Source organism: Canis aureus, chromosome 7 (genome assembly GCF_053574225.1).
Source record: "Canis aureus isolate CA01 chromosome 7, VMU_Caureus_v.1.0, whole genome shotgun sequence".
NCBI classification, from domain to species: Eukaryota; Metazoa; Chordata; class Mammalia; order Carnivora; family Canidae; genus Canis; species Canis aureus.
In genome coordinates, this window is record NC_135617.1 from 54,122,078 (window position 1) to 54,145,028 (window position 22,951).

The following is a 22,951-nucleotide window of genomic DNA, read 5'->3' on the forward strand; positions in this document are numbered from 1 at the left end:
CCTAACCATTACAGATATTACAATCTTTACTTATAAACTAAGAAAATGAAGCTGAGTCAGGTTAAGTAACCAGCTCAAAATCTGACACAATTTCAAAGGTCACTTTATTTGGAGCAGGAGAGACATACTTGCTGAAGGGATAACACATTTTGCAAGTGGGACAACTAGCTCATATAAGTTAGAAGTTCAGGGCAAGGCCTAGAAGCTTACATTTTTTGAAACTAAAGAATGAAACAACAGCAACAAAGGATTTAAACTCAAGAAGAGTGAATGGAGATTATATATAATATTGGTAAATGGTCCCCTTTCTTTTGTTGGTGTATATTCACACTCTCCTCTGTTCTATACTCTTTTGAAATACACACACACACACACACACACACACACACACAAGATTTGACCCCATCACAACAGAATGCAAGTCAAGGTATTTATGTTAATGGACGTAAGCAGTGCTTTCAGAATGCCTGGTGTTGCCCAAGAATGTTACATGAGCTTTTGCAAATTCAGCAGAACTGTCCCAGGAAAGCACCCACTCCAGTGAACAAAACTTCCCTCCAGCAACACTCTATAACTTTAACCATCTTGGAAAACCTCACATGAGGGGGGAGCAATGAGTAGGAATAATTACATCATTGAATCCTCATGTTTATTTTAATAACCACTGACTCTGCAAAGATTGTTCTGCAATAAAATACAGAGAGGGCAGCTAATAGAAGCTGCTGATTCATAAATAATAAATAAATAGTAAGGGTATTAGAATGAGAACAATAATATTGGCCAAATCCTTTGAATGTTTTTCAAAGATAGAAGTATTTCCACTATAGAATATTATACCAAGATCTCCTCAGAAAGGTATGTGTATTGGGTTAAACAACTCTAACCCACAATATTTTCCAGAGAGTAACATCTCTCTGATGTTAGAAAATCAGAATGAAACAGAAGAGAAGTCACAGCAATATGATTAAAACAGAGGAAACAAAAAGAATATCAAATTTATGATAAAGGGGGAAACAAGAAGTTATATCAGCTACTAATTATATATCTAAAACCCCTTAGATGAAGGCATATGGATAAAAAGGAAATATTATCTACTTTACATTCTGGGGACTGTGGATTCAAATTCAAATTCAAATTCATATCTCAGTCTAGTTCAAATATGTCTGTTATATGGGCCTAAAAAATCCCCACTCTAAATATCTGCTTTATCAAAGTTTTCATTTTCAAACAACTTTGTGAAGTCAGTTTCAAGTTCTTCATTCCAGCAGTTACTAGGTACAATATTTGTATCAGAAATGCTGTGAATTATTTAAATATAAATTTGCATTAAATAGCCCTCTCCTTTAAATTCTTAAAATAATCCCTAAAATGATTACTTTAATATATTGATTTAAGAACAATTTTAAGATGGCACTATTAGTTGAGTAACTCCATTTAAAAGAAATACGGGATCCCTGGGTGGCGCAGCGGTTTGGCGCCTGCCTTTGGCCCAGGTGGCCCAGGGCGCGATCCTGGAGACCTGGGATCGAATCCCACATCAGGCTCCCGGTGCATGGAGCCTGCTTCTCCCTCTGCCTATGTCTCTGCCTCTCTCTCTCTCTCTGTGACTATCATAAATAAAAAATAAATAAATAAAAAAAAAAACAACTTAAAAAAAAAAAAAAAGAAATACAGGGGAAAGTTATTATAAAACAATTAAAAGCAATGATGGAAAGCCCAAGGCAAGCATGGAAATTTGGATTATTATGATGAAACTACTGTTATGCCAACGACTGGGGGAGTTTTTGAAAAACAAATGTTCATTTGCTTTTACAAAGTTTATATCATCTCTGCATGGAATGCCTACCAGTGTATCCATGCACTTCTTTTTTTTTTTTTTTTTTTTTGGAAATTTCTACCAAAACAGAACCAATGGCAATGCTGTATTCAAATCTTTCCCAGAAGGGGTTTGACAACTACTATGACATCATAGAAGGCTGACATTCATGAAATTTATTTCTAAGTCTAGTGTATGAGGAATAAAGCCAGTTAGATATTAACTCATTTGTGCTTAAACCCTGTACCAAAATGGGGGTGGGGTGAGGTGTGTGACTGAATACTAACAGTATATTGGACCATCAGGATGTTTGAGAAATAACTCTATAAGAGTCTCAATCAACAGTCTTAAAAGACATTTAAGATATATCAAAATAAAAAGTTTCTACACAGGTTAAGAGACAATCAACAAAACTATAAGGCAAACTATAGAATGGGAGAAGATATTTGCAAATGACTCATCTGATAAACTGTTAGTATCCAAATATATGAAGAATTTATACAACTCAACAGCCAAAAACCAAATAATCCAATTTAAAAATGGGCAGAGGGCCTGAATAGACATTTTTCCAAAGAAGACATCCAGGTTACTAACAGACACATGAAAAGATGTTCATCATCACTTACCATCAGGGAAATGCAAATCAAAACCACAGAGAAATATCACCTTACACCTGTCAGAATGGCTAAAAAGAAACAACAGGTGTTGGAGAGAATGAAGGGAGGAGAGAACACTGGTGTATTGCTGGTGGGACTGCAAACTGGTGGAACCACTGTAGAAAACAGCATAGAGGTTCCTCAAAAAGTTAAAAATAGAACTGCCCTATTGCCCCAGCGATCATACTACTGGGTTTTTACCCTAATTCAAAGGGATACATGCACCCCTATGTTTATAGCAGTCTTATTTACAATAGCCAAGCTATAGGGACAGTCCAAGTGTTCATCGGTTGATGGGTTGTTCATGTACACATACACACACAATGGAATATTCAGCCAAAGAAAGAATGAAATCTTGCCATTTACAATGACGTCGGTGAAGCTAGAGAGTATAACACTAGGGAAAATAAGTCAGTAAGAGAAAGTGAGTAAGAGAATTACTGTATCATTTCACTCATATGTGGAATTTAGGAAACAAAACAGATGAGCAATAGGAATAAAAAGGGAGAGAGACAAACTGAGAAACAGACTCTTTAACTATGAGAACAAACTGAGAGAACAAACAGAAAGGAGGGGTTTAGAGGGAGGGATGAAATAGATGATGGAGATGAAGGAAGGCATTTGTGATGAGCACCAGGTGATGTATGGAATTGTTGAATCACTATATTTTACACCTAAAACTAATATTACACTATATGTTAACTAACTGGGATTAAAATAAAAGCTTTTTAAAAAGAGAGTCATTTAAGAAAAGCTATATTACTAGATACTGGTATTCAAATATACATATGGGTTATTGAAGAAAATCTAGGAGGGACGCCTGGGTGGCTCAGCAGTTGAGCATCTGCCTTCAGCTCAGGGCTTGATCCTAAGGTCCTGGAATCGAGTCCTACATCAGGCTCCCCGGAGGGAGCCTGCTTCTCCCTCTGCCTATGTCTCTGCCTCTATCTGTGTCTCTCATGAATAAATAAATAAATCCTTAAAAATAAATAAATAAACTTTAAATAGAAAAAGAACATCTAGGAGATAAATGGGAAATATCAATAAGAATGGTCAAAAAATACTATTCCTTCCCATAAGAACACATATTTATAAGAAAACTGATGGATGATTTTTGATGACTAGGAATATAGTTTTAGAATTTCTGAAAAAAATTAATCTGAAATGTTGCTGGCTCTTACAATATATGTTTGACAGGAGACAAGTTTCACCCAAAGACATGGTCAGTTTAAAGTCTTACAAGCACCAACTGGTAAATATGGGGAAGTTTTAATTTACCGCTTAAAATTATACAAGCAATTTTTCTTTCAATTTTTTTTTTTACATTGGGATAATGGCACGTTGTTCATTGTTGCAAACTTTACAAACACTAAACATTTCTGAACAGCTAGCCAGTTTTTCAGTTAACTTTTTCACTAGTCCCCCACACCCACACGACTTAGGAGTTGTCATCTCTGTGACCTAAACATTTGTCAAAATGGGCACCAGAAACAATAACACAAATGGTGATCCTACCATGAAGATTATCTAGTGTTTTCTAGCTAGTGGGTACAGTCACCAAAAGGCAATGTTTAAGACATTTCGAGGGAACTTTTTAAAAACACTTTGCTGAATTCTCATTTAAGGAAGTATGTGAGTAATTTTGCATGGCCCTGCCCCACCAAGCAAACAATCAGAGAAAGTTATTCTCTGTGGGCGCTATTCAGAGAGTCAGCAGACAAAAACCGAGCCTGAGTGGGCACCCAGCACAGCTGCCCTTTCACTAAAGAATCTGAAAGAACTAAATCAGACCCATATTAGTGCAAAAAAGGACCAAAATCCCAAAAGTACTGAAGAGAAGCATTAACTATGTCAAACTTCCAGGGGTTTTGATAAGTCAGAATTAAGTCACCATTATTCTGTATACATCTAGCATCATCTATAGGATTCCAAAGACTATGTGCCTACTGCACAAAATGGCATCTTGCTGGATGGAAAAGAGTCATCAGGTGTCATAACCAACCCAACCAAAATGTGGGAATAAAAATATACAGGAGAGTCCTCAACAACACAACTGCTCTTCAGGTCAGCCCAGCGATAAAATGAATCCTATTTTAATTTAGATGGCATATCCTTGTTCTTCAAGTATTAGATTCTTTCCATGTGTTAAGACAACTTACAGTTTTTTAAACTGTGGATCATGACTCAGTATGGGTTTTGAAATAAATTTAGTAGGTTTATAATCAGCATTTAAAAAGAACACAAAAATATGGAATCATATAAAAATCAGAGAATATAACACATCATAGTAAAACTTTTAAGTGTGTGCGGGGGGGTGGAGAGACCGAGAGATAGTGTGCATATGCATTTGAGGGTTATAATACATGGAGAGTTAAGGGATGCAAAAGGTCCTTTTGCCTCTGAATATATTTTCCTTGGCAGCCCGGGTGGCTCAGCGGTTTAGCGCCACCTTCAGCCCAAGGCGTGATCCTGGAGACCCGGGATCGAGTCCTACGTCAGGCTTCCTGCATGGAGCCTGCTTCTCCCTCTGCCTATGTCTCTGCCTCTTTGTGTGTGTCTCTCTTAAGAATAAATAAATAAAATATTTTAAAATAAATAAATAAATATGTTTTCCTCAATTCCATCACAGTGAGTGTCTAGAATTAAACAATAAAAAATGTATTTCTCTACATCATGAGGATTTAGGGCATTTCAAAAGCATCCAATTAAAGTGTCTGGAAAGAATAAAATCTTAGGTTTCATCAGCCAAGGCTGATGTGACTCCTCCATGAACACACGTCAAATGAATAGAACACAGTTAGCTAGATACTTCTACGGTAGGAAAGGTATGTTGAAGAGTAGATGGCAAGACCACAAAGATCATCCTAGGAGTTCACATATTTAACTTGTACTTCTTCTGTTAGCATAGATTCATGATTCCTACACAGGATACTTCAGTGCTTGGTTACCATAAAAATCAGTAAGAAGACTTGTGAATATACCCTTTTATATATGGCTCTTCAGATATATTGGCCAGTATATTCACAGACACTACAGAAAATGGTCTTTGCTAGGGCCTTTAATTTTCACACTTATTACAAATTTTATGAGAATTCAGCCAGTCCATCCTAGGAAGTGGAAAGGATTTCAAGAAACATTTAGATCAATGATCCTTAAACCTCATAATACATTACAATCATTGGGGGTGTTGAAAAAAGAATAGATGCCTGGGCCATACCCCCAGAGATTGAGTTTCAATTGGTTAGGGAAGGGGCCCAAATATTTTTTATAAACCTCCTGAGTTGATTTTCCTGCAGAGTTGGGTTTAAGAGCCAATCAAGTCCTACCACTCATATGATTCTGCAATGCACTTCATTATATTCTGAGTGTTTTGTTCTATTGTTAAATAGCTATAATTATCTTCTTACTTAAATTGAACAGGAATCTATATACTTTTAGAATCAACCCATGTGTCATTTTTTTCTACCTCATCCTTTCCCCAGTACTCCCAACCCATATGAGCGGATGACAGGTCAACTTCTACCATCCGTCAGTTCTCAGTATCAGCACACACAAGCAAACACATCACAAAACATAGGACAATAGTAATGGTAATACCAGTTAAATGTTGGTGGTCAATAATGTTGTTGTTGTCATTACTGCAATTAGGGAACAAAGCAAATGTCTAGAACATGCTAGTTTACAAAGTTATACAGTAAATGGTATGAATTGATAATCTGGATAAAGGCAAGATTTTTTTAAGATTTTATTTTTCATGAGAGAGAGGGAGAGAAAGAGAGAGAGAGAGAGAGAGAAAGAGAGGCAGAGACATTGGCAGAGGGAGAAGCAGGCTCCCTGCAGGGAGCCTGACGTTGGACTCCATCCCAGGTCTCCAGGATAAGGCCCTGGGCTGAAGGTGGCGCTAAACCGCTGAGCCACCCAGGCTGCCCAAGGCAAGATTTTTTTTTGCGTGTGTTTCCATTACTTTTCACTTCCTATAGTGCCTTATAGACAATAGAGTAGCCAAGGCAAGAAAAGTTTCACAAGTGTGTTTAGGTGAGTTTTGATTAAAAGGCCCCTTTGTTCAGATTTAAAATAATAGCATTCTGGGTTATGGAAGAACTCTCCTTTGACATTCAAAAGCTCCCCCAAAAAGTTAAAAATAAGCCTTCAATAATACCTCTTCTTAAAAGAAGTTTGAATAAGATTATGTAGTTTAGTCCTTACAGAAGAAACAAAAAGGAAAAGGTAAGTTGGGAAAACAATACCTTCTGGGAATATATTACTGCCTCTGTCTCTATATCACTGGTTAACCTTAACCCCTCTGTAACTCAGCTTATCCACCCATAAAGCCATGGAACTTCACTGTACTTTAAGAGATGCCTACTAGGATTAACACAATATGCTCTCAGGCTTGGTATCCTGCCTAGACTCCTGTGAACACTATATAAAGGGTGATTACTTATCCTATAGAGCATGTTGCACTGCATAATAATTAGGTAAACCAGATTTACCTGAACTCCAAGATAAATAGTAATAAAAACGACAGTAGCAAAGCCAGTTTTGTTGTTGTTGTTGTTGTTGTTGTTGCTGCTGTTATTTAGAAAATACTGGTCGAAGTACTTAAATCTTGCATTGTCTTCTTCTTTATTATTGCCAGGATTAGTATATTAAATGACATTTTAATTATCTAAGCCTTATGTTGTCTAATTTAGTTATCTTTGTCATGATTAACTGGGAAATTCACCTGTAACTGTTAACTGTCTTGCTTAATACTATAGACAAAAATGAAACAGCATAATCTGACAAATCTGAGTTTGTTAACTTTCTACCATTACCTTGCAGAGCTGAAAAATCATACCTTCAACTAAGGAAGTAAGGAGGGTAACATTGGCTGCTTTCCGTCTTCCTGCTGGCAAATTCAGGCCAAGCCTATCCAGTTTCTCTCTCAGGCAGCGGCCCCCATTCTTGGATTTTGCTCTGCCCAAAAACAAAATAAAAACTGGGTTTTGAAAGTTCACATTCTAAGGGAATTGATGAGAGGATGTGACCAGGTGGGGAATTCAACATGAGACCGAAGGCCTAAAGACAGAGGGCTGAGGAGTATTGTATCAGTACAGTTAGAAGACACAATGTGCCAGAAAACAGTTCTTACCTTCTCAAAATGCCTCCCAGGAGTGAAGCATTGAGGCATTCAGGTGGTGAGAGGCGCCTCTTCACCTCAGCAATGGTCACCTTGTATTTGGAAGTTGAACTGAGAAGGGACAAACGGCCAGGGACAGAGCAAAACAAGTCTGTGGGGTTGACCACACATGTGCCACCTTGAAGAGGGGGGAAATATATTACATATTAGTGACAGCGAGAGGAGATAATTGCACGAAAGACAGTTAACATCAAGGCACTACTTGGGATTTGGGAATACATGGCAACAACTATTCTCATGTATACATCACCTGGATCATCTCAGAAAGCTCCTCTGAAGATGTCCTTTCAAATAACAATAAAGATTTTATCCTTCAAATATCATATAAAACATGTTTGTGGGGTTACAATTTTTAGCAAAAATTAGCATCCTATCTAGTGTTGGCTGGCTCATCAGTGCTAATTTTGACACATACACACACAAAACACACTTCAAAGAACCCCAAACTCCACCAGTTAACCCCACAGAGGGTATGTATTATTTTTTCATTTCTCTATGAGTATGCACATATGTGCAATATATACAATGGATGGATATATTTTACCCATGACTTACTATGTAGACAAGAGTTTTGAAATCTCTTTTCCAAATTGTTTGAAAATGTCCATCTCTTTTCGCTTATCCACTTACCAACTGTAGGTACTGGAATAACTCAGTTTCCAGGTACCACCAAAAATAATCAGCCCATTGTCATAAATTTTCAACCCATGTGGGTGTGGATGATAGGTCACATCTCTCTACCACATGCTAAGACCTCAGGATTGGCATACCCAGTCAAATACAGCACAGCACTTAGAACGCAGTAATGGTTACATTAAATGTTAGTGGCTAATGATATTATTGCTTTGGTTGTTGTTATTATCATTATTACTATTAGGGAACAAAGCAAAGATAACTGCTAATAGCTAAATCACCAAAGCAATTTTGCCATTCTAGGGCCCCTGGAGCAGAATCCTTTTGTCTCCAAGCTCCAGAAAGCCCCTTGAGTTTTGCTCTCCTCTAGGATAACAGAGTACATTCCCTAACTTCAGGCACTTAAAGTAGACTTGAGGACCCAAGATGATAATCATTGAAGAGAGTTTCCTGCTGCCCAGTTCTCCCATACTGCAAAAATCCTGAGCCAAAGTCCATACTGCTAACATGGTGGCTACACAGCCCTGACATCTAAGGTTGCCTCTTCATGCATTGAACAATCTGAAGGCCAAGCTTATGAGGTTCATTGGCAAGTTCAAATTCAAGGCTTGCTTTCCTGAGCACACATTTGGTTCTTCAACTATGGGAGATCTTAAGACTCATCTCCAAAAAAAGGTCAAATTCTATGGGAGAAAAGAGAAAAATAGGTGGAAGAAGAAAAACAAGCAGGAGTGTTGCCCAAAATCTTTTTACTCAAAGGGACCACCCTCAACTGGCAGCACTGACATCTCCTGGGAGCTTGCTAGAAATGCAGAATCTCAGGTCCAACTTCAGACATTCTGGGTCAGAATCTGCATTATAACAAGATCCCCAGGAGGTTCATGAGCACATTAAAGTTTGAGAAACCCTGGTCTAGGACTTGCCACTTGCCTCTCACATAGCTCCTCCCCTCCTTTACTAGGCCGCTCAGGTACAATGTATTGCTGAGGTTTCTGGCATTCAGATTTAGGTGTGTTCTCTGGGCACTGTGGCTAAGGAACCTGGGAGGATATTTAAAAATGTGAAGGGGTCCTGGATCTGAGTGGAGAGACAGGTTGACTTTACCTCACTTTTTTTTTTTTTTTTTTTTTTAACCTCACTCTTAAAGTGTTTCTACCCCTGTACTACCTGGAATTCTTGGAGGCTGTCCTAGAGTCATCCAAGTTTCCCCTAAAAGTATTGGGACAAATGTCTTTCTCCTTGACATTGGTAAGGCTGGTGATCACCTTGAATGATCTCCCAAAACAGAAGAGAGGATATTGCAAATATTGGAGTAGCCAGCCTTCTCCAAACTGGAAGACGAGTCCTGTACACTTGGCTAAATTCCCAATGTTAGTGTCTGGAAACTGGCCCTCGGTCTGAAATCTGAGAGGTCACAATCTGTCAAACTGTCAAACTGAAATCCTTTTCCTGGCATTAAACTTGCGGTTAACATAGCAGAAAAACATGCAAATGCCTTCCTCAGGAGTTCTTGACACAAATTCACCTAGGCTTCCCCAATTTTCATTGTCATAGAGAACTTTAAAGCTCATCATCATCGTCATCATCATCATCATCATCATAGTTTTCCCAGATTTGGGGGCCTGGAACTACCATTATCCTTTCATTGATTCTCTCCCTTTATACCTACAGATACAGGATGCATTTTACAAATAAACTCTTATATGGCTTTTCAAAAGTTGAGATGAACAAGAATATATCAATGAAGCTGGCTTTTAGCATCATACTGTCAGGCTCAGGACCCTGATAACTTTAGGACTTAGGTCATTGTGGGGTCATGTGAAGCAAAAATATTAAGAAATCATGTCTATATTAAAATTCAAAGAGCCCTCTTCTGAAAATGGGCCTCCACCCACAGTCATGGAATCATAAGCAAATTTACATTCTTACATAAGCCCTCTTCACTTGTACAATAGCCAATACACAACTGAGGACACAAGGAATCTTATCCAATGGTTCTCAAGTAAATTATGAGAGAAGAATATTTGTGCATGTGTTACTTTCCTAGCAAGCCAAGGGAAAAGAAGGCACAGTTTTAGACCTTTTCTAATATATAGTGGGTTAGAAACCTAATTTAGGGAGCCACAGAAGAATATAAAAGATTTTTTTGGAAAAAAAAAAAAGGAGTTAAATCTGGCTTTCTCCAATTGGAAAATTGTCCCCTTTTGGCAAAGTGAATCCCATGTGCTGAAAGCCAGCTGCTCCCAGGGAAGTCACTGGATCTGCTACCTAGCCAAGTGCTATCTCCCCGGGCTCCGGGTCTTTCCTGCATCCAGGTTGGGCTTTTGGCTTATGCTCAAATAAGCATTTATTAGGTAAGTTACACAGGCTGCATATTAAGAGTATGCTTTATGCACACACAAACTGCCTGGAGGATTTATTTTGTATTCAGAATTAGCCATCAACTCTAGAGGCTTTTATTTTTTATGTCACAGCATCTTTAAAGGGAATTTCTGTTGCTTTGATAGTTGGCATTGCTGCAGCCTTGGGGAACTCTCTCGTCCTGGCTAAAGATTTGGCAACTTGTAGAATTTGCAGCAGCATGGAGAACCTGATATCTTTCTTCTCAGTGGTTTATTTTTGGGGGAGGAAGAAAAGAGTAATGGGTCCACATAACCAGATTTTTGAATTTAGAATGAAGGTCCAGAGATTCTTTAAGGGGATCCAGACCACAGATAGCAATGATGAGATTTCAAAGGAAAGTTAGGAGAGTTGACCATGCCAAGCCATTTACAGTACTCATCTCCAGTGTTACCAGCTGAAGTCCTTCAGGGCGCCTTTGTTGCATGTTGGCTCTTATTGAAATTATGTAGCGTTCATTCTATATCCAGCACTCCACTTAGAGGTGTCTCTGGCCCCACAATCCGGGTATTCATAGTGCCCAGAAGTAAAACTTCTATGGAGGGCACTATTTTCAAAACTGAAATTTGGAGATAGGGCTTCCCATTTCTAGTGACGCTCTAACTCAAATCTGTAGCTGTAGAAACAGGCATAAGAAATCAGGTACTATCTACTTAAGGTCACCAGTCTAGAACATGACTATCATAAAAGAGATAACTTTGCCATAGCTACAGGGAAATGTCAGCCAAAGAAACTGCAGGGGACAAAACTAGGCATGAAAAACACACAATGCAGATCCTTCAGCTGCCTGAACTTGTTTGATCTCATGAGGCCAAAGAAAAACCAGGCGGGGCTTTGTTTGCTCTTTCTGGTGTGGCTGGAGACACTGGCCCCGGGTTGTCAGACACGGTATGATCTGCGAGTAAGAGGCTGGCCAACTCACGACCCGTGCGACCTCTGAGGAATAGCTCTGAGCCTTGGTCTGTCCTTCTGCAAAATGGGGATGCTCACGCCTGCCCCATTCACTTCCCCAGCTCCTGAGGAGCAGCAAAGGAAAATGGACGTACCCGTGCTCAGCAACCTGAGCGAAGCCCGCTCAACTCCACCACTGTGTTGAGCACCTACACGTCTCCGGGGTGCGAGCTGCGGGGCGCAACGGGATCCCCACCCACGTTTTGCGCCGCTGCGGGATGGAAGGACCAGCGCCGACGCCTGAGCGCGCTTTTCCTCGTCTCATCCAGGCAATCAGGGCAGAGGAAACAGCCGCGGCCGTCTCCAAGGAACCGTGGGTCTCCTGGCGCCCCCAAAGCTGCCTCTAAGCCACGTGCCCCCTCTGGGTGCCTTCCTCTCGGAGAGCGGGTGATGGCTGGAGGCCCCGCGCGCTGGGCAGGTGCGATCGATACCTCGCGGCGGGCTTGCGGGCGCCCGGCCCTGACGCGCAGCCTCTCCCTCTCCCAAGCCGCAGCGCCGCCCCACTCCCCGCCGCTTCGGTGTTGACATAATTAGACCAAATCTTGAGAGCAAAATAAATGTTCTGTTCGCCTTACAGCCAAACAGATGTTTACAATTCAAATGAAAGAAATACAAACGGCAGGGATTTTTTTTTCTCCCCTTCTTCATCTCCAGTGATCGCTCGTTTTTTTTTTCTGACACATTAAAAATGTGTAAGCGATTATAGGAGTTTCCTGTCCCTGTTTGTTCTGCGGGTGCCTTTCTGTGAGGTGTGCGTGTGAGCTGGGTGGGGTAGGATCATTCGCTGCTGCTTCCTCTCCAGCCCTTCGCCCTTCTCAATCCCAAACCTCCCGCGTAATCCCCTCGTTTCTCCTCCCCACCCCCCGCAGCAGATACTAATTGTAATCAAGCAGCAAAGGGATAGTGGTTTAATTGCAATCAAATAGGCCTCAAATGATGCATCAGCCGCTAACTGAGCTGTTTGAGGGAAGGATATACCCTTACAGGTATAACTGGATTACCAGGTTTGAACACGCTCCTCCCAGTGCAGATTCCAGGCAGAACAAAAGAAAGGAGGTCTGCACTAAGAGACTTACTGGTTTAATGTGGCAGTGGGTGTGTAATTGTGTGTGTGTGAATTAATCCCCATTTCTCAATGCAGGGAGTGCTTTGATTCTTGTTATTTTCAAAGCAACAAAGAAATGAGAGAGAAGGCAGTAGGCTAAGGAAAAGGTGCTCCCCTACCCCCGCAAAAGAAAAAAAAAGGTTTTTAAGAAACCATGCCTATAGATCCTTTGGTATATGAATTTCAGTCTTCATATAAAGAAGATTGGATTCCAAATTTGCAGCATCTGTATTTGGGGACTAACGAGGCAGGAGAGGTGTGTTTCTGCTGTATTTTCAAAATGGATGAGCTTTAGAGATGAGTTTTGGCGATTCTAGTAAAGAGAGATTCTGGGGGCCCTGACAAAAGAAGAGGAACAAGGCTTCCCACCCTACTCCAATGTAACTCCTTCTGGAAGCCGCTGAGAGAGCCCGAGTCTCTTTCTAACTCGAGTTCCAAAGCTCAGGGCCCTCGCAAAACTGAAAGCGCAGAATCAGCTCATCCATCCTCCTGCCCAAGCAGCCTGTGGGCAGCCAGCTGCGGGGGCTGTAGAAGGGAAAAGCGGTCAGGTGCATCCACCCGGTTATTGGCAGACTGGGTGATTGATGCTAAACTCCATTTCACAGAAGCATTTTAAAAAAATTAAATCAGATCTGACAATGTTTGTACCTCAGCGTAAATGCCTCCTCCTTGGCGTGCCAGTCACCTCTAAGCAATCTGACAAACTCCAGCTCTCTTAAAACGTGCAGAGTTCAGATCATATTAATTCCCCAAAAATGTTTTGATTCAAAGTAGTTTGTATTTTGTGTAGCCACGGGCAATCCGGAAAGCGCTCCTGCCTGCCCGTGGCCGGGTCCGCTCCCTCTCCGCGTGGCCCAGAGGCTATGGCGGTATTTAAGCGTCTGAAATTAGCCTGGGGCTGCAAGGCAGAGTGATCACAAAGCGAAACAAGGGCGCTTCCCCTCTTCACTTTTTTCATTTTTTCTTTCTTGCCTTTTTTTTTTTTTTTTTTTTTTGAGTTTGCCATCCCGATTTCTCAAAAAAGACCAGGGCCAAAATGTCACTTCTCACCCAACTATGGGAAAGCTGAGTCCTCTCGTCTCACCTCCATCCTCGTCTGAAGGCCACAGCCCCCTACCCAACTGAACCCCTACCCCCGCCATTCCAATCTAGACCCATTCATTATTAGCATCATCATCATCGTCGCCGTCGTCATCAACATTGTTCTACTATTAAATTCTCAGAGCGAGAAATGAAAGGGACCAGCGCCTGACAAAGGGGAGGAGGCCATGAGGGAGCCTCAGAAGATTCATGGGGAAAAGAAGAGTGGGTTTTCCTTTCTTTTTTTAATGATTAAAAACACAGACGACTCCTGTAAATAGAAGCCTCATTTCTTCAAGAGATGCCTTTTGAAACCCAGTATCTGAATATTCAACGAAGGCAAAGCTCCACTCTGTACGTACAACATTAATATGATCTCTGCAGAATTTGCTACTCAGAAATATTAACATATCAAAGCCGAAGCCGGAGGCGAGAGAAGCTATCGATACTCGAGCGCAGGGTAAAGTAAAGATTATTGGTTCTGATGGTTGGAGTGGCGGGGCTGCGGGCAAAATCGCGCACACCATTAAGCGAGAGTGAGCGCGCGGGAGCTGTACCTCCGAGGCGGTGGCAAATATTTTATCTAGGTGGTAATTACCTTGCCGCTGCCCCTCTTAGGCGCTTTCTTTGGCTACCAGGCCTTCATTAGAGGCAAAAACAATATGACTGCCACTTATCGAAGTGAGTCAGAGAAGTGGTATTTTGTTCTTTGCAAATAGAAATGGCCAAATTTAAAGAACTGAGCACCTCCCTCAACCCCCCCACCCTCAACCCCCCCCCCCACACACACACATACACACACACTGCAAACCAGGATAGCCTCTCCCTGGTGAACTCATGTGGGCACTTTGTGGTCTTTCTTCTTGAAGAGTACTCAGGAGACTTTGGAAGTGAAATCTGTTTTGTTCCTCCCCACAGTAAATTCTGAAAATCATTGGAAATGTAAGTTTATCAGAGAACTTAGCAGGGGGAGGAAAGATAGCAAAAAGTTGTGCTTTTCAAGAAATCATGTTTCCTGTGGAGAGTCACCTGTAAACATGGATTAGAAGAGAAACAGAACATTCCTATCTAAACAATACATATTACACAATATGGCAATAAGGCAGACTGCCTGACTTAGTGTCCTTCTGAATTGTGATGAACAAAGGTGACTTGAGCTATTTGTAGTAGGAATACAGTGCACCACCAAGACAACAGAGAGAAGGGGCTTCTTTAGCTCTTCTTTGAAAACGGGGAGTCCTGAGTTGAGGGGCTGGGCAGGCTCCTGCAGGATGTACAAAACCTTTTAAGCAAGACTTCCTTGCTATCCATTTGTAAATTGTCATGAACATTGATTGTTTCAGAGTAACAGACGCACACAGACACACACTTGGTCTCCGGGGTTCAACCAAGTTAATTGGCCTTTCTCTAAGACATGTGGAAATGGAATAAACTCAGCAGCTAAATTCTGAATTCCTTTGCAGGGTGGGGGGGTGGGGGGAGGAGGTCTGGGGTTTAGTCAAACAATACAGATAAAAGCCCCAAGTTACCGCCCCTTTCTCTTTGGAGCTATGTTGGACTCCTAAAAGATCAATATTTGGTTTAAAATAACAGGATCCACACTGATTTTTCAGGTGAAACGAAGTGACACCGAATCCTACAAGAACAAGAAAACATTACCTAAGGAAGACCATTTCTGTGGCCCTCATAGGACAGGACCACAGTTCCCATTTTGTAGTTCCCCAAGAGCCTAGGCCTTTCTTGGTGGTGGTGGGGAATGCTGAGGGGGTGTCCCCTAAATCTCCAAAAACTCAACTGATTACCTAGCCACCTCCCTTCCATCTCCTGCCCTCGGTCTCAAATAATTCCCACCCTCAGCCAGCTACTGTAAGATCTGATGCAATTTCCAAGCGTTGAGAAGGTGATCGAGGAGCCAGTGCCGAACTGAGCGCGTCTACCGCAGTAGCGCCAGCCGGGCTCTGGGAGGAGCCGGCTCTGGGCGCTAATTAGTGGCGCTGTCCTTCAGCACCACCGACATCTCCGTGCGCCCTGAGCGCTCAGCCTCACCTTTAGCGTGACCGCCCCAACAGACCCAGATCAGCATGTCTCACCAGACACCTCTCTCACTATGCATTTTAACCCCTCCCTTGAACCGTATGTGTATTTTATTTCAATTCTCACCAGTCTTGGGACTATTTCATATCGCTTCAACATGGCTGAATGTTAGTTAGCCTGGCTGACAAGCCTGATGTTACTCATTAAAAAAAAAAATCCTTATGGAGCAACACTAGTGTTTTTTTTTTTTTTAAATAGTTTCCAATCTCCATTGAGTGAAACAACAGAGTTGAAGGGGCTATTCCAAGTACCCACTATGACAACTGTCCAGTTCCAAAAGAAAGGCAATCTGTGTTTTCTTTCCTCCTCGATTTAAATGGAATTTCATATCGGACACCCAGTTGTAAAGCCTGCAGTTTAAACATGAAAGAATCCACTTCTTTCTTCGGGAAAGCAGTGGAATCTTTCAACAAGCTTTGAAAGGGATGGGCAGGGACTGGAGGACATTTATTTGGTGCCATCAGAAGTGATTCAGTCTTTAGTAGTTCAGTTACTAAAGACAACTGCGGCCCTGGAGCTGGAATTAGCCCTGGTGAATAGGCCACATCTTATTAATTCGTATGAAGTTGGGATAACAGCTGGTCCCCTTGCCTTGTGTGCTCCTCGGGTTACTCAGCTTTGCTAGGAAAATAAGCTTCAGAGGCTCTGGGTACAGTTAAGTGGGGAAGCCAGCAAAATCTGCACTGCCTTGAGGCCCTTAAAATGTCATAGTTCAAAACCTTTTGTCAAAATGGAACATCTGAGATGCAGCCCCCCTCAGTGTCTGAGCCAAAATCAACAGCTCTCAACTCTTGCCTCTCCCCCCCCCTTTCCAATTCCATGGGTAACTCTGGATTCAGATGTTTTCCTCAACAGATGGGAACAAGAAAGCTTTATCCGGTACAGTTAACACCACCTCCTCCTCCCACCTCCCTTAAAGAAAGAAATGTTCTGGACACTTAGAAAAATAAGGGCAGCTACAATATTGGTGTTTCATTAGCCTTCCCTGAAGCCTCAACGAATCTAGCCTTTCATAGAATCCTTCAAAGCCTCAAGCTAACACCATCACCTCAATCACCCAGGCTGTGGCTGGCACATTTAGGGCTAAAAGGGACCAGAAATTCTGCTTGAGGATGTGGTGATAGAGAAAAGAGGTGTGAGAAGGATTTTTTCCCTTTCTTTTCTTTTCTTTTTTCTCCTCCCCCAACCCCTCAACTTTGATTTTGTCACTGTTCCATGAAGAACAACAAATTGCTTCTATCACAGCTCTTTGGGGCACAGGCTGGGTTCAAGCCTCAATGGAGGATGGGAGTATGCCTATGTGGGACAAAAGTAATTGACCATGAGCAGTTGTTTTCTTAATCATCAGACAAGGGATCTGATGCCTAACAGCACCACTAGATCTTCAAAACAAAGTATCAGATGAGAGAAGAATGTTTCATTTTAACACGTCACTTACCTCTTCTTATCACTCCACCTTGACCATTGAGAACAAGCCCACACTGGGCTTCCACGGAACCCTTAATAAAAGAAAAACAATGAAAAGCACTCAAAGAAATACTAATAGGTATGACCACATGAGTTAAGTCTCTTAATCTGCCCCATTCCCAAACCCCATATCCCCATAGTAGACATTTGAAAGTAACCATTGAGCTGGAGCAAGTTTGGCAGCACACATGATTTCAAGGGGGAAAAAAGTACCAGAAAAACCACAATCTAAAAGTTGTATAAATCTTAAGGTATGCATTTTGCAGTACCATACAATATTATACTTCAAAGCACCTGAGTGCCTTTCATCTTGACATAAGGGAATGAGAAGCCCTTTGAGTCCCCATCAAGGCACATAGCACATATATAGACAGTTTCCACGGCACTTTCTGCGTGGAGTAAATTATACTAAGAGTGTCAAGTCTGGCACTGTGGGTTTCTTGGGAGCTCAGAGGAGCCATTTCAAGTGCAGGCTTCAAGATATCTGATGTTGGTTCTGCTTTACCACAGAAGTAGGAGTATCCTACCCAAAATATGTCTTAGAGGGGAAACACCTTCAGGCTCACCCACAGGAGATCCTTAGGCTCCTACTGGATTGAGGGATCATGTGAGCTGGGATGAAGGAAAGGGTTTGCTGATTTTTGATTAAGAAAAATAAAAAATTTCTCTCTCTTTTTTCCCCTGAGTTGAAATGTGTTAAAGGCTCATTTTCCTTTACAAACAAACGAGGTATTGGACATGAAAGAGGCCTTGAAGGGTGTTAACCTACCCAACAGCCCGTGAAGAGTTAAGTAAATGCGGAGAGAGTCGGTGCATAATAAAAACCCACTTTACAAAACAACCTTTACAGCCCTGGCTCCCTTTCGCTTCCCCATTTTCACCATATTGAGGCAGGCCTGTAAGACCCCCTTTTCAACCTACTCACGAGCTCTTTCTTATTTTAAATGTTCTGCCTTAAAGTGATTATCAAATCAATATGAAAAAAAAAAACTTGGAGACTGAGCATAAATTAAAGCGGTGATGGGAAAAGGTGTGACAGTTTCCTTTGTTGGCCATAGCAAATCTTTTTAGGGGACTCAAAGATGGAACTGAAGCCACAAGACTGTTTGCATCTGTTAGGCAGACTTAGACCGCCATGCAAACCATTGGACTTTCACTTAAAATTCTGTGCAGGGAAAAGTATATTTACATTTGTTGCATTTGAAATGAGGCATATGCTGATGAATGTTTTAAAAAGGAAGAAATAAAAGGAGAGAGACGGGTTTCTCCCACACATCCCCTCCCTATTTCTCTTGTTAAAAGTAGCTATTACTTTTTTTCTCTTTCTTTTTCATTCTGCCAACTAAATCCAGCAGGAGTGGAAGAAAATAACTTGCCAGATTTACAACTTGCTTCATATATATATATATATATATATATGTATATATATGCATATACACACAATGATATATACATATATAGATATGTCTTAGACATAGATACATAAATATATCACATATCTTACTCCTCAATTTCTTCTAGGATCTTGAAGTGTTTCTCTCAGTATGAATATTCCCTCAGTATGAACAATAAGCTGAAGAAAGACTAAAAATATAAAACAGATATAGACTGAAAAAAAAGTCTCAAAATATCCGAAATGTAGAGGGTAAAGGGCCCCAAGCCTCTCCAAGAGAGTGAACCACTTTCCCTCCCATTCCAGATCTGGCGCACTGTTAAGATGTTTATTTTCTTAGAAGAAACGAATCTTGGTCTCTACACTTAACAAACTTTCCCCCCTCATAAGTAAAACATGTTGTTTGGTCGGATGACATTGCATAAATGACCAGTTGAATGGCACTAAGTCGAAAATTGGATAAACTACGGTGTTCTTTTGCACGGGATTCGCTCTTTGTCTGGTGCTTGCAAATGTTCTAATCCCCTCTTTTGAAAAATGCCCGGCTTTGTGCCTAGCACAGAAAAAAAATTTGTACAGATACAAAAAAATCAGCAGCAGACGCGGCTATTAAAAGGAGTAAATAGGTTTTAGTTGAGCTAAGCATTGAATGGCAGATTTTTTCCCCCTTGAGACATAAGGGGATCCTTGTGAAAAATGTAAAAATGTTCTGAGCGTATAAAATTATTTTGTGAATATAAATGTAGAAAGTCAAGGTTTACGGAGCCAAATCTCCTTTCTTGTGTGCCGATCTTGTGCCCACGGCTCTTTGTTGGGACTGTAAGGGCTTTCACTTTAATTTTAAAATAATCTCTTGCTCAGAGGTAAATGAGGGGAAAAGATTTTCTGTGCGCAACAAGGGATCTCTTACGTCTCCAACTCGTGCTTTTGGAGTATCTCCCCTTCGTTGTGGAGACTGTGGAGAGGTGGCCAGCTTTGTGCGGACTGAAAAAGTAGGGACTCAGCTATTGCTGTCCTTTCAGCCAAAGGAAGCTACAAATTTACGTCTTTTGAGTTCTTTTTTGAATATTTGTGATTTTATTTGTTTGAAGAGTGGTTGTGACAATACGTTTGCAAAATTATAAATTCTATTGTTGGCAAAGAATGGGCAAAAATACATTAAGAAAGAAAGCAGGAGAGAGATCATCTGATTGATGGCCTCCATAATATCTTGATTCCTTCCTTCCTTCCTTCCTTCCTTCCTTCCTTCCTTCCTTCCTTCCTTCCTTCCTTCTTTCCTTTTCTCCTTTCTTCCTCCCTTCTTATTTCTCTTCTCTTTCCCCTCTTTCTTTATTTCATTTCCTTCTTTTTAAGAAATTGTATCTGACGTAAAAGTTAATAACCTGGTGAGGAAAATAAAGTTGTGAATTACCCAACTGGGTGGTGGGATTGAATGCTCCTTAAACAGAATTAGGCTCAAAAATCCATAACCTGGTGAAGTGCGTTGTGCAGATTCTTTGGGGTAAATTTTTGAGACTTTCCATTGGCGATTCTTTACTTCCCACAGCAATCTAGTACATTCGGGGAAACTTTTTCTAGAGCCCAACAAAGTCGCAGAACAAACCAGTCCCCCAATTCTTAGTAGTTTCCCACGAGCTCAGTCTGGGACAAACACCTGGGACACACGGGTAGACCCAGCACAAGGCAGAGATTGAGGGTGCGCAGATCTAATCGGGTCTTACTCAGAGCCCAGTTGGCTCAACTGAGCCTCGGTGATCTCCTCCACCCCATCCCCTCAGGGATAGAAATGAGGATTCACGACCGACTTCTGTATAGACCACTGAGAGTGGGGGCCCTGAGTTAGCCAGACTCTCAGGCGTCCAGGTGAAATGCCTTGATCCAATGAGAGTGACAGAACGGCACACCCCTCCTCTAATTGTTTTGATAACTTTCCATAATAAGTGGTGTGTGTGTGTGTGTGTGTGTGTCAGAGAGAGAGAGAGAGAGAGAGAGAGAGAGAGGAGAGGAGAGGAGAGGAGAGGAGAGGAGAGGAGAGGAGAGGAGAGGAGAGGAGAGGAGAGGAGAGGAGAGGAGAGGAGAGGAGAGGAGAAGAGGGGAGAGGCGGCTTGCAGTCAGAGCCTGCACGGAGCGGGAGGGGGAGGGCAAAGAGGGGAGGGCGCAGACAAATTCGCCGCATGCTTATTTACCTGCAAGTCGTCTGCTCCCGCGGCGGCCAGCCCCAGGCTGGGCCCTGGCAGGAGTCTTTGATCTGGGTGCATTCCATACTGAGAGCCATGGCTCATGAGGGACAGGTCGTGGCGGCGGTAGGCATCGAGGCAGCCCAGCTCCCGCCTCTGCTCGTCCAGGCAGGACGACTTGAGCGCCCGCGCATTGTGCAGGTTAATAAAGTCGGTGGGCTCCCCGTGGTGGATCTGCTGGTAGTACTGTTGAGAGTGGTGGAGCGAGTTCAGAGAGTAGGCGTCGGGGGTGACGGCCGGGTGGCTGTGCTGAAACTCGTAATGGAAGGACTGGTGGTGGAGCGGGGTGTACTGGTGGTTAGTGGAGAAGTAGGGGGACGCAAACTCGGTGCCGGTGGTGGAGTAAGTTAAAGGAGAGGAGGAGGAATAGGCGACAGTGGAATTGGCTACGGACTCCAGACAGCCAAGCTGCATCAAACGGTAGCTGTTTGATCCGTCGTGACGTATCTGGAAGGAAGAGGGGGAAAAGGGAGAGCAGAAAAACTTGAGGTTTGTCATTTTGCAACCGAGGCGCCGCTCTCCCGGAGCCAGGAGCTTTTTCTGGCTCTGCAAGGAGAGCGAGCACGCAGGGCTGGGGCCGAGCCGCAGCCCCGGCTCCGCGCCTTTGCCAGAGAGCCTCGGCGAGCAGGCGAACTGGGGGTGGGCGGCCTCGTCCTCACAGTCGAGAGGGCGGAAAAAAATCCCCCACCCTATATAGGTGCGGGTGACACACCACACACACACACACACACGCGCGCGCGCACGCACACACACACACACACACACAGCCCCTGCCTAACTTGCACGGGGAGCTGGGCGCTGGGAGCCAGGTTTGCCACTGACTCCGGGACGGCGGGGCGCAGACCCAGAGTCCACACGCACAGAGCGCGGGCCGGCGCCTCGCCTCTGCAACCGGATCCCAACCCCGGGATTCCGCGCCTGTCCTTGCTGAGGTGTTCCGCTAGAGCCGCTCAAAACCATTATCCATATATTTTACAAAATCCAGTCTGTGCAAAGCGTTCAACTTGCTCGTTCCCTTAACCATTTGGGGCAAGGAACCCGACCCCCCCTCTTTCTGCTTCACTTTTCCTAAGAATAAGCCCATTCCAAAAGGGGTGCGTTGTTCCCCACCCCCCCTTGTCCACCTACCGCCCCCCCATCAATCTCTTTACTTTTGCCTTTCTGAGTATCTTTTTTTCCAATCTCTATCTCTTTCTCCTCACCCCCTCCTCCCTTTCTTTATTATTAGGATTATGTTTTCCCCCTCATTATGGCAAATGTTTCTTAACGTGGCAGAGAGTCGCCCTTCCTGGCGACAGATGTCATAACGAACTTTCTCCCCTTTCCTTCCTTAACTTCCCCCGAAAGCCAGATTATAATTAAACGTAACGGTCCAATATAGATTAGAGACAGGGAAAGCTGCCACCGCCGCAGCCACCGCCGCCGCGGCCGCCACACACACGCGCGCTCAAAAAAAAAAAAAAAAGTAATAATACCTCGGCATCGTGGACTAGTCCCGGAAAGGTAGTTGACATGTTGGGTTCTCCGAAAGCTTACGATGCAATTTCCCCCTCCAAAAAAAGAATCGGGAAAAAAATCCAAACTTCTTGTATTTTCCAATTTTTTTTAAGGAAAAAAAAAATGTTCTATAGATAGAGATCTAAATTGTAATGGCTTTGCCCGGATCAGATAGCTCCTTGCCTCGTACCCACTTAAAAACCTGTAGGAACAAAATTTTCCCTCTGCACAAAAGCAGCTCCCTGGAACAGATTTTGTACTTGCTGAGTATTTCTTTGGCTGATGTCGTAGGTCCCTTGGTAATATAGAAGTTTTGAAAATTAAGCATCAGCACTGAGAACTGGGAGGACAATAGGCAGAAGAGATTTATCCCAGGAGACAAGGAATAAATATTGTATCTTCGCCTAATAAGGAACTGGAGGTTCTTTCAACATTTTTAT

At 42.5% G+C, this 22,951-nt stretch overlaps 1 protein-coding gene across 1 annotated transcript in view; it reads right to left on the minus strand.

Annotated features, from left to right (window-relative positions):
- TFAP2D (transcription factor AP-2 delta) overlaps window positions 1-21,606 on the minus strand; it is a 55,826-nt gene extending 34,220 nt beyond the window's left edge. The window contains exons 1-4 of the mRNA XM_077903698.1: window positions 20,964-21,606; window positions 17,356-17,416; window positions 7,607-7,772; window positions 7,313-7,431 (exon numbers count right to left, since the gene is read on the minus strand). Of these exons, the coding sequence (XP_077759824.1) occupies window positions 7,313-7,431; window positions 7,607-7,772; window positions 17,356-17,416; window positions 20,964-21,512 (895 nt within the window). The 5' untranslated portion in view covers window positions 21,513-21,606. The remainder of the gene's footprint in view (window positions 1-7,312; window positions 7,432-7,606; window positions 7,773-17,355; window positions 17,417-20,963) is intronic.
- Window positions 21,607-22,951: the final 1,345 nt, after the last annotated feature.